Source organism: Papaver somniferum, chromosome 2 (assembly GCF_003573695.1).
Source record: "Papaver somniferum cultivar HN1 chromosome 2, ASM357369v1, whole genome shotgun sequence".
Lineage (NCBI taxonomy): Eukaryota > Viridiplantae > Streptophyta > Magnoliopsida > Ranunculales > Papaveraceae > Papaver > Papaver somniferum.
The window spans coordinates 58,318,035-58,335,277 of NC_039359.1; the positions used below are offsets into that span (position 1 = coordinate 58,318,035).

Below are 17,243 nucleotides of genomic sequence, written 5' to 3' on the forward strand. Positions count from 1 at the left end.
TCAAATATAACATCTTCAACAGTGAAATCATCTATTTCCTGCCTCACTTGAATTAGGCTCGCTTCTTTGTTCCTTTTTTGTCTACCAGTGAACTTAAACTTCTTTCTTGTATGGCCATAATCATCTGCTTCCCATTCAGTAGAAGGTCTCAGGCTCGGAAAGTGGTCATACACCCATGCCTAGAAAAAATATAAAACAATTTAAACAATTGGGACATGACTACAAAAGATAAAGACTACAAAACAATCATAAACAATTTAAATAAGATTGAGGACTTATCTGGTGCCTCGCCCCTAGGTCTTCTATTCTTCTTCTGTGGCAACAACAACTCTTTTCCTTTAGGAATATGCATCCCTTTTGGTGCGGGTTCCTTTGTCAGATTCTTTTTTTTAACTGGTTTAGCTGGAGTTGTAGCTACAACAATTTCTTTCCCTTTTTTTGTTCTCCCTCTTCATCATTTGCTTCCTCTTCCTTATCTTCATCACTTACTTCCTCTCCCTCCTCTTCATCATTTGCTTCTTCTTCCTCCTCTTCTTCGTCATTGGATTGATCAGGATTTTCTTCCTCTTCTTCATCATCAACTTCTTCACGGTTCTTTTCAACTCCCACCTCTTCAATTTCTTGTTCATTAGGTTCAGCTCCTTCTAATTCAACCCCAGAGTTACCTACAAATGGTTCTCTAAACCTAATCTCAAATTGATTCTTCTTCTTCGCATTCTTGGCGACACCTCTATGATCTACCCCTAAATGCTTGTCACCACGAGGGGTGGACGTATGATCAATCGGAGTTAAGTTATTCCCTCTCTTATTCTTCACCCTATCAAGATTCCTACAGAAGCAATACATTTGTATGATTTCCTAAGGGTTGAACAAACAAAATAGAAACAAATAAACCAAAAAAATTGTGACCAACATAATTTACGGTTTGAAATGTGTTGTACGATACAAACCATACAAAGTTACGGTATGTAACTTTATAATCGTAAGAAACCGTAGAAACTTCCGTTGGTAAGTTTCTTTTCGAGATCAACCGTAACATTAGTTGACACATGGTTTTTAGACACGGGATAATTTACAGTTGAACGTGTACATATCCACACATGCCGTAACTAACTTACGGTTGATAAATGAATAACAATTATGTACCGTAAAAAAGAGTTACCTAAAATGACATGGTAAGTTACGGTTGAACAATATCATGTACCTTACCCAATATACGGTTGGTAACTCACTTACAAATACGCACCGTACACAAAATTATAAACATGCAGAGCGAATTACGGTTCATGATAGAGTTTCGACATCAACCGTAACTGAGAAAAATTCTCAGACCTAAGAACATACGGTTGGTATTTGAGAAAATTTCAATTGTTACAAACCGTAACAGCATCAAAATCTTCAGTTACGGTTCGTAACAGAACTAATTTCAACCGTAACTAACCAAAACCCAGGATATTAAAACTTTATTTTTCATCTAAAACCCTAATTTTTGATAGAAAATGAAATTAAAACGAACAAAATAGATAAACCTAAACGGGTTTCGCAAAAACATACCTCATGTAAGTCATTCCAACTGATTTCTCCGGTGGAGGGGTCTGAAATTGAAATTGTTGTTCTTCACCTATTGGAGGATTTGCTTGATTAGAATCGTTACAATCTTCGTCAACTTTCTTCTTCTTCGTCATCTCTAATATAGACTTCAATCAACGATCATTAATTTTGCGAATCACCGATTAAACGAAGACGATGAAGTTTTCGGTTTTGTTTTAATGGAGGTGGTTACGGTTGTAATGTAGGAGAAGAGAAGATGAAAAGGAAGAAGAAGATTTTGACCCCTTCCCATTCATCATTAGGTTTAAATATGGAGGACAATTCAGTCTTTTCAGCTAAAAAATGAGGGGCAAAGTAGTCCATCTAAAGCAGAAAGGGTAATCTAGACAATTTACAGCCCCTATATGACATCCCCTAACCAACTAGAGGGACATTACTATCATGGTTCAGCCCCTCTGATAGAAACCCCTGCTCCTATAACAGGATAGATACAAAACCCCCAAATTTTTAAAAATTGATACAAAAACTCCAAATTTCAAAATTGATTTCATCAAATTCTTTGGGGCTTTTGTGTTACTTTTATTTTGATGGAGTTTTTGTGTTATTTTTATTTTGATGAGTTTTTTTGTGGATGGATAGTGACACCTTTGGGGTTATAACTCACGGACCGTTACAAGAAACCATGTGGGGCTGGTCGCCGTAGGAAACCAGTCTGGTTTGGTCATCTTCCATAACTCTATTCGCGAAGCAATTTGAAGTCTTGTTATCCTCCGCGCAATATGTACTGCCTGTGCAAAGCTGATGAGAATGTCCTTACGTCCAGTTGACTTTACGCATCTGGTCTAGTAGTAGTGTCACCGGTAACTCTAGATGGTCATGCTTCAACTCTAGTGGTCTGCGTCCTCCTGTTGGAGCATCTGGAATGAAAGGAATGCTTCAACTCTTACAGACATTTTGTTTGTGTGTTTTTCTGTAAGGATTTGTATTTGTACGAGGCATTGCCAATCTTGATGCATTTTACATGTATTCTCCTGCATAGACTCTCAAAAGACTTCTTCTTTTCCTCTCTCAGCTTCTTCTCCTCTTCTGTCTCATAATCTAGTTTCAAACCTTCCTTAGTTGCAGAAACAAGCTTCTTCCCATCGTATTCCTTCAATTGCCCAACTGCTAGTCGATGACGTCAACCATGAAGAGATCTTCATAGCCTCTCTTCTTGAGTCTCTCTAAGAATGGAGAGTTCTCAACAGCTTTCTTACTTTCACCAGTGATGTAGTAGATATCCTTTTGCCCCTCCTTCATCCTTGTAACATAATCCTTCAAGCTGGTCATTTCATCTCCACTCTTTGTAGAGTAGTAGCGGAGCAAGTCAGCCATCTTAGCTCTGTTGTGGCTGTCCTCATGGATACCCAATTTCAAGTTCTTCGAAAACGCCTCATAAAATTTAGCATAATCAGCCTTGTCTTACAAAGAATATCAACAAAATCCCTTGCAAAATAGGCAACCTTTGCCGAGATTGATTTTACAAACATATGCTGAATAAGAAGATGTACATATTGTTCTCTGTTCTTACTAGTGACAACAGTGCTGTTCCCTCCAGACGACAACTCCACGGTTTTCCTGAGTCCGAACTCTTCGATTTCCCTGACAAATGTTAACCCCACAGCATCTGAATCAACAAAGTCAGCAACCATCTCCAGAATCTTTTTGCCACTCCAAAACATGATTGGATCTGGCGCATTGTTTGCCTTCCAAATATATTTCCTCCCCTGCTAATTGCAAGAAAAATACACCATAGATTCTACAAGAAAGGAATTTTCTGGACTAAAGAGTGCTTGGCATACCAAGAGAAGCCACTCCCGTAATACACCATGACCCGTAGCTACCTCGTCTTTGAACTGCGCGAAAATGCCATTGTGCAAGGACTTGGGTTTTAATTCAAACGATTCCTAGAATAAGAGGGACCTGTCAATGACAAGTTTGTGCAACTTGTCGTTCTCATCCTTGACCTTGGGGAACATCATCCCCACCAAATATCTTCTTGATTTGAAATTTATTGGACTGTCACATTTGAGAAGCCATAGATGATCGGCCCTCTTTGAGTGCCTAATAAGATAATTTACTGCAAGAGGGAGCTCTCGAAAAGCCGCCGAAAGATGTTCTTCTCCATCCCCATAAAGTTTAGATATTTTGTGCAACTCCTTGAGAACAAAGAGAAAGAGAGACCACCCTGTATTGAATTTCAACTTACCTCCTGCATCCCAAATAGCTTCCTGCAAACAAAGCAAACCACGCTCTAGGTTACTCTACAAACAAGAAAGATCACAGTGAAACATAAAGATTTCAACCAAATAACATGGATTGCATACACCGGAAGCGACAGACCCTTCTCTCTTAGATGATCCTCAATTGCTCTGAGGAGACGGAGTGAAAACAATGCAAATTCTTGAAAATCCCTCTTAAGACTCCTAAAATTGTAAGTTGAGAGGAATGATGGTGACTCATAAATGGATTCCAACGGATGCGCAACTTCGTATCCACTATATCACTTACAAACTTGTATAAGATTACAATTAAGTGATCAGACATACTTGCAATAACAAAGTACCTTGTTCTATTCAAGAATGCGATTGGTTTCAGTATGGATACAAGAGTTTCACGACAAGAGCCGTATACCTGTCGCTGGTGGTCATCAGTAGCATGCTGAATCAATCCATAAAAGGTCAGCACACTGGTTTTGTATGGACTTAGGAAAGAAGAAGCCAGAATTAGTTTTAGGGTCGATCAACATATTCCTTAACTATTTCTTTACTCTGTTGTAGTGAGGTATCGAGCAATTCAGCTAGTAACAATGTTAAACCACGGTTGTCGAGAATTTGAAGATGCTCCACAGATATCATCAAATGGTGTCCAGGAATTGTCCTCAATATTATGAATTGCACTTTTTGATGATGTGTATGAAAAACGACTATGACAGCCACTGCCCCAGAATTAGGATAGGTAGGATTTTTGGCTTATGAGTCCACCACTAGGTCACACGGACAATGGGTCTAGCATTTTGCAAACAGAAATTTTAAACTAACCAAAGGATGATCCAAGGGTTGCCCCGCAAGAGAGACATGCCCCCGGTCAGTCTAGATTTTTCCTTCTGCAAACTAATAACCCAAAACTCTTTTATCCATCAAACTAAAGCAAATTGGAAGTTAAATGAGGAAACATGTAAATCAGAGATTTGCTTCTTATCCTAAAGAAGAAGTAGTTTCTGAAACCCTAACTAGTGATTCCTCTCCAACTCCCAATATCAAATTATGTTGATATAGCCTCTTCGTTGTCCTTGGGTGTTTCTTGGATCATCTCCGCCAATAAATATTCGGACATGAAATTCAGAAGACGGCACCTATATTCTCAAAGAGTGATTCTAGACAAACAACACCAAAAACAATCCCTCTCACATTGGAGGGGTCCCGCCCTCACAAGATTAGCAGGGGACCGATGTGAGAGAGGTTGTTTTTAGTGTTGGTCGTTTAGAATTTTTAATTCTAAAAATCAAGAAATCTAAGAGATTAAACTACATGGTAGAACCCTCACACGCTTTTAATCACTGTGAAGACCACACATAGAAGGATGAAAGAACAACAAGGTTGGATCACTGTAATTTTCAAGGAAGAGAGAAGCCGTAGAACTACTATGTTAGGAATGGAGGGACTAGTGAAGGCTTTATAATTATATTGGTGACACAATCTCTGAATAGTCACTTAGCCATTAACTCAATGAATAGCCAATCCTTTAGCCTTTTAGATTTCTAGGGATGACCATGAAAGGAGTAATAGAGGAACTCAATCTCTGCATTATCTACGACACAAGTAATAATTGTGGAAATCATTCTCCTAGGCTGATGCATGATTTCCACCTATAAAATGTCCCTCCAAGCCAATCTCGAACCCTCTGAAAGTCCTACAGGAGGGACTATGGAAGAATTGACAAAGCCACAAGCAGAGAAAGTAGCCTCTAGCTTAGCTTTCTAGCCTCTAGATTCAGAAATGGAAACAATGTCAGGTTTAAGTACTAGCACAACTTGTTCAGGTGAGGTTCGGTTGGTCTAGAACCAATGCACTCACAGTTCCAAGAGAGTATGATCATGGTGCTAAATGAAGTAAGAAGACAATCTTGTCCTAAAAGCAAATCAGCAAGCATTTTATCACCAAGAGGGAATACTAATCTAGAATTATGAGAGTATGAGCACACTTACAAGCTAACCAACAAGCATGTGATGAGTGTGAGCAATTGATCACAAAGGGGAAAACAGGTTGTTTAAGCTTAAGAGACTAAAAGCATACCTCCTACACATGCAAGCAGAGTGACGTCTGTTGTTGAATGACAGGGTCGACATGTAGAAGGTTGGAAGGAAGCTGGGAGAATGAAGTGACCATTCACCCCTGAAGCTGAGACTACAAAGTACAAACAACCAAACAAGCATGTTATCAAATCAAGCTTCTAAATATCAAGAATAGTAAGGGTGTAAACGGAACCCTTCCATGTTACAACTATTACTCAAAGCATAAACTAACACCACGGAAAATGCCAAACAGGGGATTCCAAGAGAACTAATTAATCAGACAACCATATAGTCATGCATGAACTAATTAATCAGACAACCATATATTCATGCATGAACTTCGGAGTTAACAGAAATACGAGAAACAACAGTGAAAATTAGCATGAGTAGAAGGGGATAAATGACAGCACTAATTGAATTGACTAGAAAAGCAGGTTGGTTCCATGACTAGCTTATATCAATATGTTTTTCCATTCCCCTTGAAAACTCAAACAGTATGACACCATAATCCAAAAATAAGGATAGTACTGCAACATACAACATCCTAACAGCAAATTTACGAAAATTACAGATAGCAGAGGGCTAGGATTTTTGACCGTGAGCTTGAGTCCCACCCATATCGTAATACCAAGAGATCCAACCCCTGGTCAATCTAGCAAGATTGGCTGAATTAATAAGCCAAACAACAATGCTAAACCTACCGTGGGTTGGATATAGCGAGTTGTCCCGCAACTGGGTCACCCCGATGTTGAGTCTAGCGTTTTGCAAGCAGAGATTCTAGACTGACAAAAGAAAGCCCCTGGACAGTCTAGAGTTTCTCTTTTGCAAATTAATAACCCAAAAGGCCAAAACTCTCTTACCCATCAAAACTCCATAATGATGGAAAATCAAAACAAAACATACGAAAAAGACTAAAGGAGTAAAAGCTGATAAAAATGAGTCTGACATCATAAAATGTGAGATGGAGATATTAGACACGTCCGGATTGAATTAAAGCCATTATGTGTGAATACCACATCCCTAAGGTTGTCTGGCCACTACCAATAGAAACTAATCAACTGATTTTCAATTTCTACATCGTTGGTACATACAACTACAATATATTCAAGAAACCCAATACATGAAACATTCTAGTAACAGAAATTAGTAGAATCCCTATAGTTAAATCAATAAAAGCTCATATCGAGTGTAATTTTGACTCATCACTGAGAAAATAAAATCAAACTGGAAACACATTCAAAGGATACCTAATACTTCGCAGAAAAGAAATTAGAACAATCCCCATATCTCATTATACTGTTATAGTGGTAACAGTCTTTCAATGACCAAGTGAACCATGAATTCAAAATGCTAGCTGCACCTTTACCATAGAAAATAAAATACTATCTCAGGCATTCAGAATTGAATCTTCCATTTTCCAGTGAAACTAATCCGTTAATTCAAAATACTAGACTTAAAGTTGGTTGGTTGGGTGCCGCAAGTTGTCCCATTGACCCAGAAATGAGATCCACAAGTCCAACACTCACTCGTACTAATCCTGGGGAGTGACTCATTGGTGGAACCACTGACCAAAAAACCCACTCCCTGCAAATTCTAGGATGAAATTTCCCATCCTAGGTTTGTTTAGCAATGGCGAAATTTTGAGCTGGTGAATCCAACCACTGGATCCGACAGGATAACCTGCGAGTCTCGCATGGCTGTTTCCAAACATCATATCAATCAATTCTTCCATTTCTCGTGGGAATACCGAAAGCATTACACTATAATCCAAAATTAAAGATGGTACTGCCACACACACACATAATACGATAACAATTCTAGACTGACCACAGTCACGCGAAAAATCTAATAAGGAGATCCAATGGTGGTTTGGGAAGCCATTCTAGCATTGGGATAGGTAATAGTGGTAACAGTCTTTCAATGACCAAGTGAACCATGAATTCAAAATGCTAGCTGCACCTTTACCATAGAAAATAAAATACTATCTCAGGCATTCAGAATTGAATCTTCCATTTTCCAGTGAAACTAATCCGTTAATTCAAAATACTAGACTTAAAGTTGGTTGGTTGGGTGCCGCAAGTTGTCCCATTGACCCAGAAATGAGATCCACAAGTCCAACACTCACTCGTACTAATCCTGGGGAGTGACTCATTGGTGGAACCACTGACCAAAAAACCCACTCCCTGCAAATTCTAGGATGAAATTTCCCATCCTAGGTTTGTTTAGCAATGGCGAAATTTTGAGCTGGTGAATCCAACCACTGGATCCGACAGGATAACCTGCGAGTCTCGCATGGCTGTTTCCAAACATCATATCAATCAATTCTTCCATTTCTCGTGGGAATACCGAAAGCATTACACTATAATCCAAAATTAAAGATGGTACTGCCACACACACACATAATACGATAACAATTCTAGACTGACCACAGTCACGCGAAAAATCTAATAAGGAGATCCAATGGTGGTTTGGGAAGCCATTCTAGCATTGGGATAGGTAATGGGCATTAGTGGTCCCACAACATTCATAGGGGATTTCTTCCGGAAAAAATCTCGGTCAATCTAGCATTGTTGAATATGAAAAATGAAATCTATACCAAGATATTATCCCAGACATTATCCAAAGTACAGGATCCACTTCAACCCATTACCAATTCCAATGTTAGAATTGCTTTCCTAACAACCATCTCCCTGTGAGATATCACCCCACATAATATACTAACAAGGTCTGGGTTTTTGGACCGTGGGTGATGAATTTTATCCATCAAAACACCATAAAAATGGAAAAAAATAAAAACAAAACATACAAAAAAGACTGAAAGTGAATAAAAATGAGCTTGATATCATAAATGTGAGACGGAGTTAGTAGACAAACAGGGACTGAGTTGCACCTGTTATATGTGAATGCCATATCTCTACAGTTGTCTGGCCGCTACCATTAGAAACTAATCTCGACTGGTTTTCAATTTCTGCATCATTGTTATACACATCTGCAAATATCCACAACTACAAAGGATGATACACAGCCTTCAAATTCAATGAACTGAATAAATGTACTATTATTATAGTTAAAAAATATATATTGTAGGCTTATATCAAGTGTAATTATGACTCAATCAACTGACCCCAGTGAAAATATGAATTCAAAATGCTAGACTCACATGGGTAGTGTCCCGCTTGGCCGAAAGGTGTGTTACCTACAGACCCAAAAACACACCACCTGCTAATCCTAGGAACTCACTCCCTTGGATTAGCAAGGTCCGGGTTTTTGGAAACATGGGTCCAAGCCCTAGATCACGTGGGCAAACCGGTGAGTTTAGCACGGCTGTTTCCAAACATCATACTGATCTTTTGCGTTAAAATGTTAATTTTTAGTAGGAGGAAACTGTCATTCAACCATACAGCATTTGAATTCATATGTTTTAGTTCAATTTATAAGTCAAAGCACAAGAGACAATATAGAAAGACGTAGCATTTGGAAATACCAGTCACTAAGACACTTTCCAGAGTCGCTAGACCCACCGTGGATTGGATACAACGGAATGTACCATTGAAAAACCCAGTGGACCCTCCAGGTTTAGCAGAGTGGTTTTGGGTGAGGAATTCCACTGGGTAGTCTCACACAGGACAGCTAGTTGAGCCATCCCACAATGGTCTTAAGATTTTTTGTTGTTCCTAAACTTGAATATCTATAACATTGAGAAAGGCAATAATAAACAGTCTTGGAACTAATTTAAACTCTTAATACAAGAGAATATTACTCCAAAAGTTCAAACAGTTTAATTTAGTGATTTCCATGTCAAGCTTATACCAATCAATTTATCCATTCCCTTTTAATAAAATCCCACAGAAGATATAAACTTCTTCACTGCAACACACATACCAACAGCAAAACTAACAATCAAAAACCTCAACATTGCTAATAGGGGGTACCGGTTTACTGGGGAGGGTACCAAATTCCATATAAGACAAAGGACTTTCTTTTTTGTCTTATATGAGACTCGGTACCCTCCCCGATAAACTGGTACCCCCTATTAGCAGCCTTGAAATCTCAACATCAACATTGCTAATGTGGTATCTCCCTATCAAAACACCATAACAATGGAAGCATAAAATAACAGAAAAATAAGACTAATGGTCGATAAAAAGAGTTCATATGATAAAATATGAGATGAAGACTAGAGTTAGTAGACAAACCATGACTGAACGAACCCCGTTATCTGTAGATACCACATCCCTTCGGTTGTCTGGCCGCTACTAATTGATAAATCTAACCACATCTGGTTTTGAATTTCTGCATCATTGGTATACACAACTGCAAAGAAATCATACATAGCCTTCACTCAATAAACCCAGTAAATACAATATTATCATAGCAACACAAAATTTAGTTGGTACAATCTGTATAGTTACAGCATAAAATCAATCCGAAATCCAGCATAAAAGTAAAGAATAGATATTCAAATGATACCTTACACTCTTGAACCACATAAATGATTGCTAAAGGGGGTACCAAAATCACTTGGGGGAATTTACTACTATGATTCAATAGATGGCACCTAATTTCATATTATCTTCGCCTCTTAATCAAGAAATCAAAGAGATTCAATTTTATGTTCCCCTGCTAGAGCCCTCTCTCTTTCTAATCACAAAGATAAATGAGATACTATGTCAGGCATTCAGAATCGAATTTTCCATTTTCCAAACTAAAAAAGAACTTTCCATTTTCCAAACTAAAAAAGCTAGACTTACCAGGAATGGGATCAGAAGACCTAAAAACTCACCCAGCACTACTCATAGGGTGTGACCCAGAGATGAGACCCATGGACCCAAAAAACCAACCCGCTAATACTAGGATGGGACTTGCCAACCCAGGATTAGCAGGGGGTCTTTGGGACATAAATCCAACCCCTGGATCACGAGGGACAACCGGTGAGTCTAGCACTACTCCCATTTTGAAGAATTTGGTTTTATAAGATCTCGAATTACAAGTATTTAGAAAGACAATATAGATAAACCAACTTAAAGACCAGGCATGGCTCCAATGTGAAATCATTAGTTTTTGACAATGCCTGATCAGTATCTCTATCATCCGACTAGGAGACTTGGAAAGCGTATTCACATAAAAGTATTTTGGTCCTTTTTTTTTTCTCTTACACATAAATAAATGGAAAGAGACAAAACAAAACAAACCGTCTTAGAATTATTTTCAAACTCATTTAATAACAAAAATAATTCGTCAAAACAGTTTATTTTTAGTCCGTTCCATGACAAGCTTATATCAATCAATATTTCCATTCCCCTGAAAAATCCGACAGAATAACACCATAATCCAAAAAGTAAGCACACATAGTACACTAACAGAGAGAAATAATAATCAATGCTAGCCAGAATACTAAAAAAAAAGCACCAAAGGATATAGGGTGCATGTGAGAGCTACACCAAGACCACAACATGAATGATGATTATTTGCTTAGTCATCTTCCGACACCAAATTGATACCAAGAGAACCTATTTGCTTTATAGATGACAGCGAACAAGATCAAAATCTTTGGAAGTCTAATAAAAAACTTTGCATACTTAAGAAGTAATCATTACTAACAGCTACAAACAGTGTATCAGCAAACAAACGGTGGCAATAGAAGAAAAAGATACAAAAATGGTATGCAGTCTGTACGAACTACGAAGGAATGTGGCTACCCGAGTTTACATACATGACATCAAGGCATAATGAGCTAAATAGATTGGAGAAGCATAATCCATGTAGTCTTCTTCCAACACAAAGCTGGTATCAAGTTGACCTATTGGCTTTATAGATGACATACAGATGGAATTGTGCTTCAATTATAAAATAAGGTAACATACAGGTAGCAAGGGGCTGGGCTTATGGACCATGGGTGCCACCCATCTCACTTGGAACACTATAAGAACCAGCCGACAGTCAGCTTAGCAAGAGTCTCGCAGGTTATCCCAAATGACCCAAGGAAGTGGCCACTCACCCCAAGATTCAAAGATAAGCAGGTAGTTGGTTTTAACCCAAAACTCTTGTATCTATCAAAATACCAAAATAATGTAAACACCGCGGCTAATGGACTGGGCTTATGGACCATGGGTGCCACCCACCTCATACAGGTAGCAAGGGGCTGGGCTTATGGACCATGGGTGCCACCCATCTCACTTGGAACACTATAAGAACCAGCCGACAGTCAGCTTAGCATGAGTCTCGCAGGTTATCCCAAATGACCCAAGGGAGTGGCCACTCACCCCAAGATTCAAAGATAAGCGGGTAGTTGGTTTTAACCCAAAACTCTTGTATCTATCAAAATACCATATTAATGTAAACACCGCGGCTAACCTAACCGAGGTATGTATACCACGGTTCGTCCTGGGACCCCCAATCATAGACTAGCAGAGGTGGGTTTACCAGTTAGATGGGTCAGGTTTTGATCACGCGAGACAAATCCCGCGATACAGCCCAAGGTAAAGCTAGCATTTTGGTAATAGAAAAACTAAACCAACACATACAAAGATGAACTATAGTAATGAAATACAATCGAAAAATGTGAGATGTAGTTAGTAGATAAATCGGGACTGAATTAAACCCCTTATCTGTGGATACCACATCCCTACGGTTGTCTGGCCACTACCAATTGAAACAAATCTCAACTGGTTTTCAATTTCTGCATCATTGGTATATACAAGTGCAAAGGAATACATAGCCTTTGCACTCAATAAACCCAATAGATGCAACATCATTATAGTTACAAAATTTACTAAAGACTATAGGTTCATATCAACTGTAATGGAAACTCAACCACCGCGGGAAAATAAAATCGATTCAAATCAGAAATCAGAAAAGAGAAGATTAGATATTCAAAAAGAACAACACTAATGATTATCTAGCAACGTTAAACACTAAAGGCTCATATCAAGCTTTTTGAGATGTTTTTCTCTTGTTGTTATCTAGCTAGCATAGTTGTATCACATATCTTATGTACCTCAAATACAACTGCATTAATATCATGTCAAATTGCGGATTCAAATGAAAATCAAACTTGCACTTTTCACTTTCTCGTGCAATTTAGCCGACGTGTATAAAATACTGTAGTAGAAATCTTTCAATAATCCAAGTGAAGAAGATATGAACCCAAAATGCTAGCTGCATTTTTTCAATACAAAATGAAATACATTTCAGGCATTCAGAGTTGAATCTTCCGAACTGTAGGTTGGATAGACCCCAAGGATAGGAAGACAGTGAGCCTAGCTTTTTGCAAACAGAGATTCTAGACTGACCAAGGGCTAATCCTGCAGGTTGTCCCGCAAGAGACAAGCCCTTGGCAAGTCTAGAGTTTTCCATTAGCAAATTAATAACCCAAAACTCTTACCCGTCAGAACACTATAATAATGGAAAAACAAAAAGAAAACCATATGAAAAGAGACAAGTTAACAAAAATGAGTTTGATATTGTAAATTTGAGATGCAGTTAGTAGACAAATCGGGACTGAATTAAACCCGTTATCTGTGGATACCACATCCCTACGGTTGTCTGGCCGCTACCAATTGAAACACAAATCTCAACTGGTTTTCCATTTCTGCATCATTGGTATACACAACTGCAAAGGAATGATATAGATAGCCTTCACACTCAATACACCCAACACATGCAATATTCTAGCAAAAAAATTTAGCATATAGATATACAAAGACTCATATCAAGTGTAATTTTGACTCAATCACTGTGGGGAAATGAAATCAATCTGAAACCCATCATAAAAGAGAAGAACAGATATTCAAAAGACACCTGATATGAATAATAGATTTACATAAATGATTGCTAATACCAATTTACACTGGAGGGTATACTGCTATGATTCAAGAGATGGCACCTAATTCATATTATCTTCATCTCTTAATCAAGAAATCAAAGAAAATCAATTCAATGGTGCCCCACTAGAGCTCTCTCTCTCTTTCTAATCACTGTCAATAATCACAAACATACAGAAAAAAAAATGAAGAAAAAAAACAGAAAAATGTAAGAAAATCAAGGTTTTCAGTAGAAATGAATTTGAAAAACAAAAAAGATTCTTGCACTTGAAGGCTAGAGAGAGGAGGAACTACCGAAATGGTATAACCCTAACACTCTCTACTCACAATGGAGATCACACAGTAATATAAATTGACATAAACACAGTATTAAAACTTTGAAATTCTAAAGGTAGAGAGAAGCAGCAGAAATACTGAGTTTGGATGTGAGGGACTAGTGAAGTCCTTAATGTAGTTAAGTTGGTGACACAAACTATGGAAAACTAGGGTTTGTGCAAGTTTACAATTTTACCCTCCTTTTTTTCTCACATTAGTGGACTTTCCAGATGAGTTAAAGGACTCAGTATTTAGAGGCCCATGATGTATTTACCAGATATTATATGAATATGGCCTGTGAGATTGAACTGTGACAAAATTTTCCAGGAATTTTCAAACTTAGGAAATAAGTGCAAATTCTGAATTCTGAAAATAAAGTCAACTTGCAAGTTTCCAACTCAGAAAGTAAGTGCGGATCAATTCTAAATTCGTTTTCTTTAAGCTCATACCACCGATTCGAGAACTGCCTTCGCTTCATCCTGCTCACAATTTAGTGCCGTTTTAGGACATGCTCTAATTCCATTGCTTTCACCTGCGTGATTACACACTATTAGACCCAAAGCAGTAGCCTTATTGGCAGTTATAAATGAGGCAGCAAAGTTCAGTTTCACGTATGGAAATACAATGTTGATTACATCTGTTACACTGGATTTTGTAGTGCCCTAGTCCTCACCCCAAACAAATTACATAACAAACAAGACGCATACCATCAGATAACAAAACAACCAGCAGGGAACAACAACGTACATATGCTTACTTCGTCTCGCAAAGCTTCCTCAATGTAACAGAAATTCTCTTTTGTTGACGGATCTCTTGTCCTCCCCACAACTGAAAACCTGGCTTTCGGTTAATTTCATGTTTCCATTTGTATCGTGCTTCTCCACTCATAACAATTAGAGACCCTGGTGTCAAAAGAACAGGGATCTTTGTAATAAAAGGCTGACGATCTTCATTTTCTTCTCCCTTCTCAATGCAATCGGATGCGTTCACTTCCGTTTCAAGTCGAGTGAAGTGCATCACACATTCAGATTCTAAAGAGACGATGGCAATTCCGTCCTCAAACCTCATCAAGTCTATATGAGCACCTATTCCCTACACATGAAGAAAGCTCAAGTGTTAACCAAATTAATGATTTCTTCTTCAAAAATTTCGATCACCTTGAACTAAGACATAAACATAGTTACAAGTACATGGAAATTAAGGAGACATGTAATACACATCAAAATGGCAATGCCTACAAATACAACATCCTTACAGTAAAGCACACAGAAGTTAACGAAAGAGAATGTCTTTACTAGTGTTTGAGGGAATCAGTCCCTCTATATACTGCAATAGTAATACACTGTAGCTAACATTTGTTTCTGCAGATCCTTCTATAACCAAACTTTTCATTCCGGATGCTCCAGCAGCAGTATATTTTCCCAAGGAGGACAGACCGCTAGAAAACCATCAGTACCTAAATTGAACAAGGACCATCAAGATGGCAATGCCTCCTACAAATACAGCATCCTTACAGAAAGCACACAGAAGTTAAAGAAATAAAATTTGTCTGCAGAAGTGTTTGACATCCTAATTGGCCTGCATTTGTAGCTGAAGATCCTCTAATAACCATTCATATCATTCCAGATGCTTCAGCAGCAAAGGCCAGACTATCTGAGACTATCATTCCTAGCCTACAAGAGAACCATCAGTGCCTAAGTTGAAGCAAGACCATCTAGAGTTACGGGTGAGACTACTACTGGACCACATGAATGTCAAGTAGCTGCAATGTATACATTCGACGAGAAGGATGGACATTCTCATCAGCTTTACAAAGGCAGTACATGTTGCGGATAGGATAACCTAAAAATTTCGGCTATGCTCAAAAATTCTGTTACAAGGAAGCCCCAAGCCAAATAAAAAGATTAAAGATTGCAATTCTAAATAGCATATGTAGGTTCCAATTGAATGTTACAGATAAACGGATTTAGATTAGAGGATTCACAAACTTCCCTATAAAATCTACAGAGCGGCGGAGTCAAATCAAATCAGTTCAACAGTGTTTATCTATGAAAATGCAGCAACTTAAGCTGAATAAGTGAATACTAATAAGATTATTGAAAACTGAAGGCTGTTTCGCACCTCACCTGGTTGGTAAGCATTAGCTATGAGTTGATCAAAGAGGGGCTCTCTCCACAGCAAATTAGCCGGAAAAACACTCATTTCATCATCCGCATCCCCATCACCATCCTGATTGAAACAAATTGTTTCGCAAATAGAGTTAGAAAGTTGAATAGCCCATGATGGAAGATCACCAAATCTCATTGCCTGATTTTGAGAAGAGATTTCTTCTTCTTCTTCTTCTTCTTCTTCTTCTTCTTCAGTAAACCATCCCTCACTTTTGATTGCTGAAAGCAGTGAAGCTTGTTGTTGTAAAGAGAGAAAATCTTTGAATAACCATAAACCCTTAATCTTTTTGATTTTGATCCATCCCGAATTAGGGGTTCTGATATCATCGTCATCTTCTTCTAATTCTGGTTCTGATGAAGAATCCCCAAATACTTCTCTCAGAATACGATTACACTCCTCCTGGTTCTGTACTTCCATTTCGAGACCGCCCCAGATGAGAAAGGAGGAGTTTTGTATTGGCAGCCGCACACACCTCTTTCCAAGGGTGAGCAACGGATGGGTGGATGCCGATTTGGTATCACCCGCACCCGATCCATTAAAATGACGGGTTTTAAAGATTCACCTGCGTCCAATCCATCACCCAACGGATTTAATATTAGCGGGATAAACCAGGTGGATGCGGATGGATTGGCGGATTTTAAAATTATAGTATCAAAAATTTAATTTACTGTTAAAATTTTGATTAAAGAGTTCTTAAATTTATGTAGTACTAAGTTTTTATATCTAGCGTTTTTAGGGGCCACTCAAAAGGAATTAGGGGCCAACAATAAAACAAAAAAGGTCACCCAATCCTAAATTGTATTCACCCCTTATCTCCCATATTTCGTAATGACAAAATTACCCTTCGATATTCGGTAATTTGAGCAGGATTCGGGTGATAAAAAAATTTGAGGGATTTTTTTTTTTTTTTTTTTTTTTTGCTTTTTCGAACTTTGGTACAACCATAATCGGTAGTAAAGTGTGTTACTTTAACTTCCGAATGTATATTGGTCCCAAAATGAGATTTTTCCAAAATCCTTTAATTTTCGACTTTGGTACAACCATAATCGGTA

The 17,243-nt window shown here is 38.2% G+C and overlaps 1 protein-coding gene, 1 non-coding gene and 1 pseudogene across 8 annotated transcripts; all 3 read right to left on the minus strand.

Moving 5' to 3' along the window:
- Positions 1 to 1,880: 1,880 nt before the first annotated feature.
- Positions 1,881 to 16,645, minus strand: LOC113347746 (alkylated DNA repair protein ALKBH8 homolog). Of its 7 annotated transcripts, none has more exons than XR_003359216.1 (7): positions 16,144 to 16,645; positions 14,780 to 15,114; positions 14,472 to 14,554; positions 10,081 to 10,198; positions 8,775 to 8,873; positions 5,886 to 5,996; positions 1,881 to 3,821 (listed from the first exon to the last, which is right to left on the minus strand). XR_003359216.1 is itself a non-coding variant. In XM_026591418.1 (3 exons), exons 1-3 carry the CDS (start codon positions 16,606 to 16,608, stop codon positions 14,551 to 14,553), a joined length of 804 nt encoding a protein of 267 aa, XP_026447203.1. In that variant the 5' UTR covers positions 16,609 to 16,645; the 3' UTR covers positions 14,199 to 14,550. The 7 variants fall into 7 exon arrangements, 3 of the variants coding, with proteins under 3 accessions (XP_026447203.1, XP_026447202.1, XP_026447201.1); XR_003359214.1 differs by having other exon boundaries at positions 14,770 to 15,114; XR_003359215.1 differs by lacking the exon at positions 8,775 to 8,873 and having other exon boundaries at positions 14,770 to 15,114.
- LOC113354901 lies at positions 12,442 to 12,633 on the minus strand (annotated as a pseudogene).
- On the minus strand, positions 13,352 to 13,507 carry LOC113354903. Its single transcript, XR_003362099.1, has one exon. It is a non-coding gene; the product is annotated as a small nucleolar RNA snoR143 (small nucleolar RNA).
- Positions 16,646 to 17,243: the final 598 nt, after the last annotated feature.

Bases quoted from the DNA above. Each gene is read 5' to 3' on its own strand.
- LOC113347746 (XM_026591418.1), bottom strand. From the start codon at position 16,608: ATGGAAGTACAGAACCAGGAGGAGTGTAATCGTATTCTGAGAGAAGTA. The intron at 15,115-16,143 runs GTGCGAAACAGC...CTTCATGTGTAG, and splicing joins ATGCTTACCAACCAGGTGAG to GGAATAGGTGCTCATATAGA.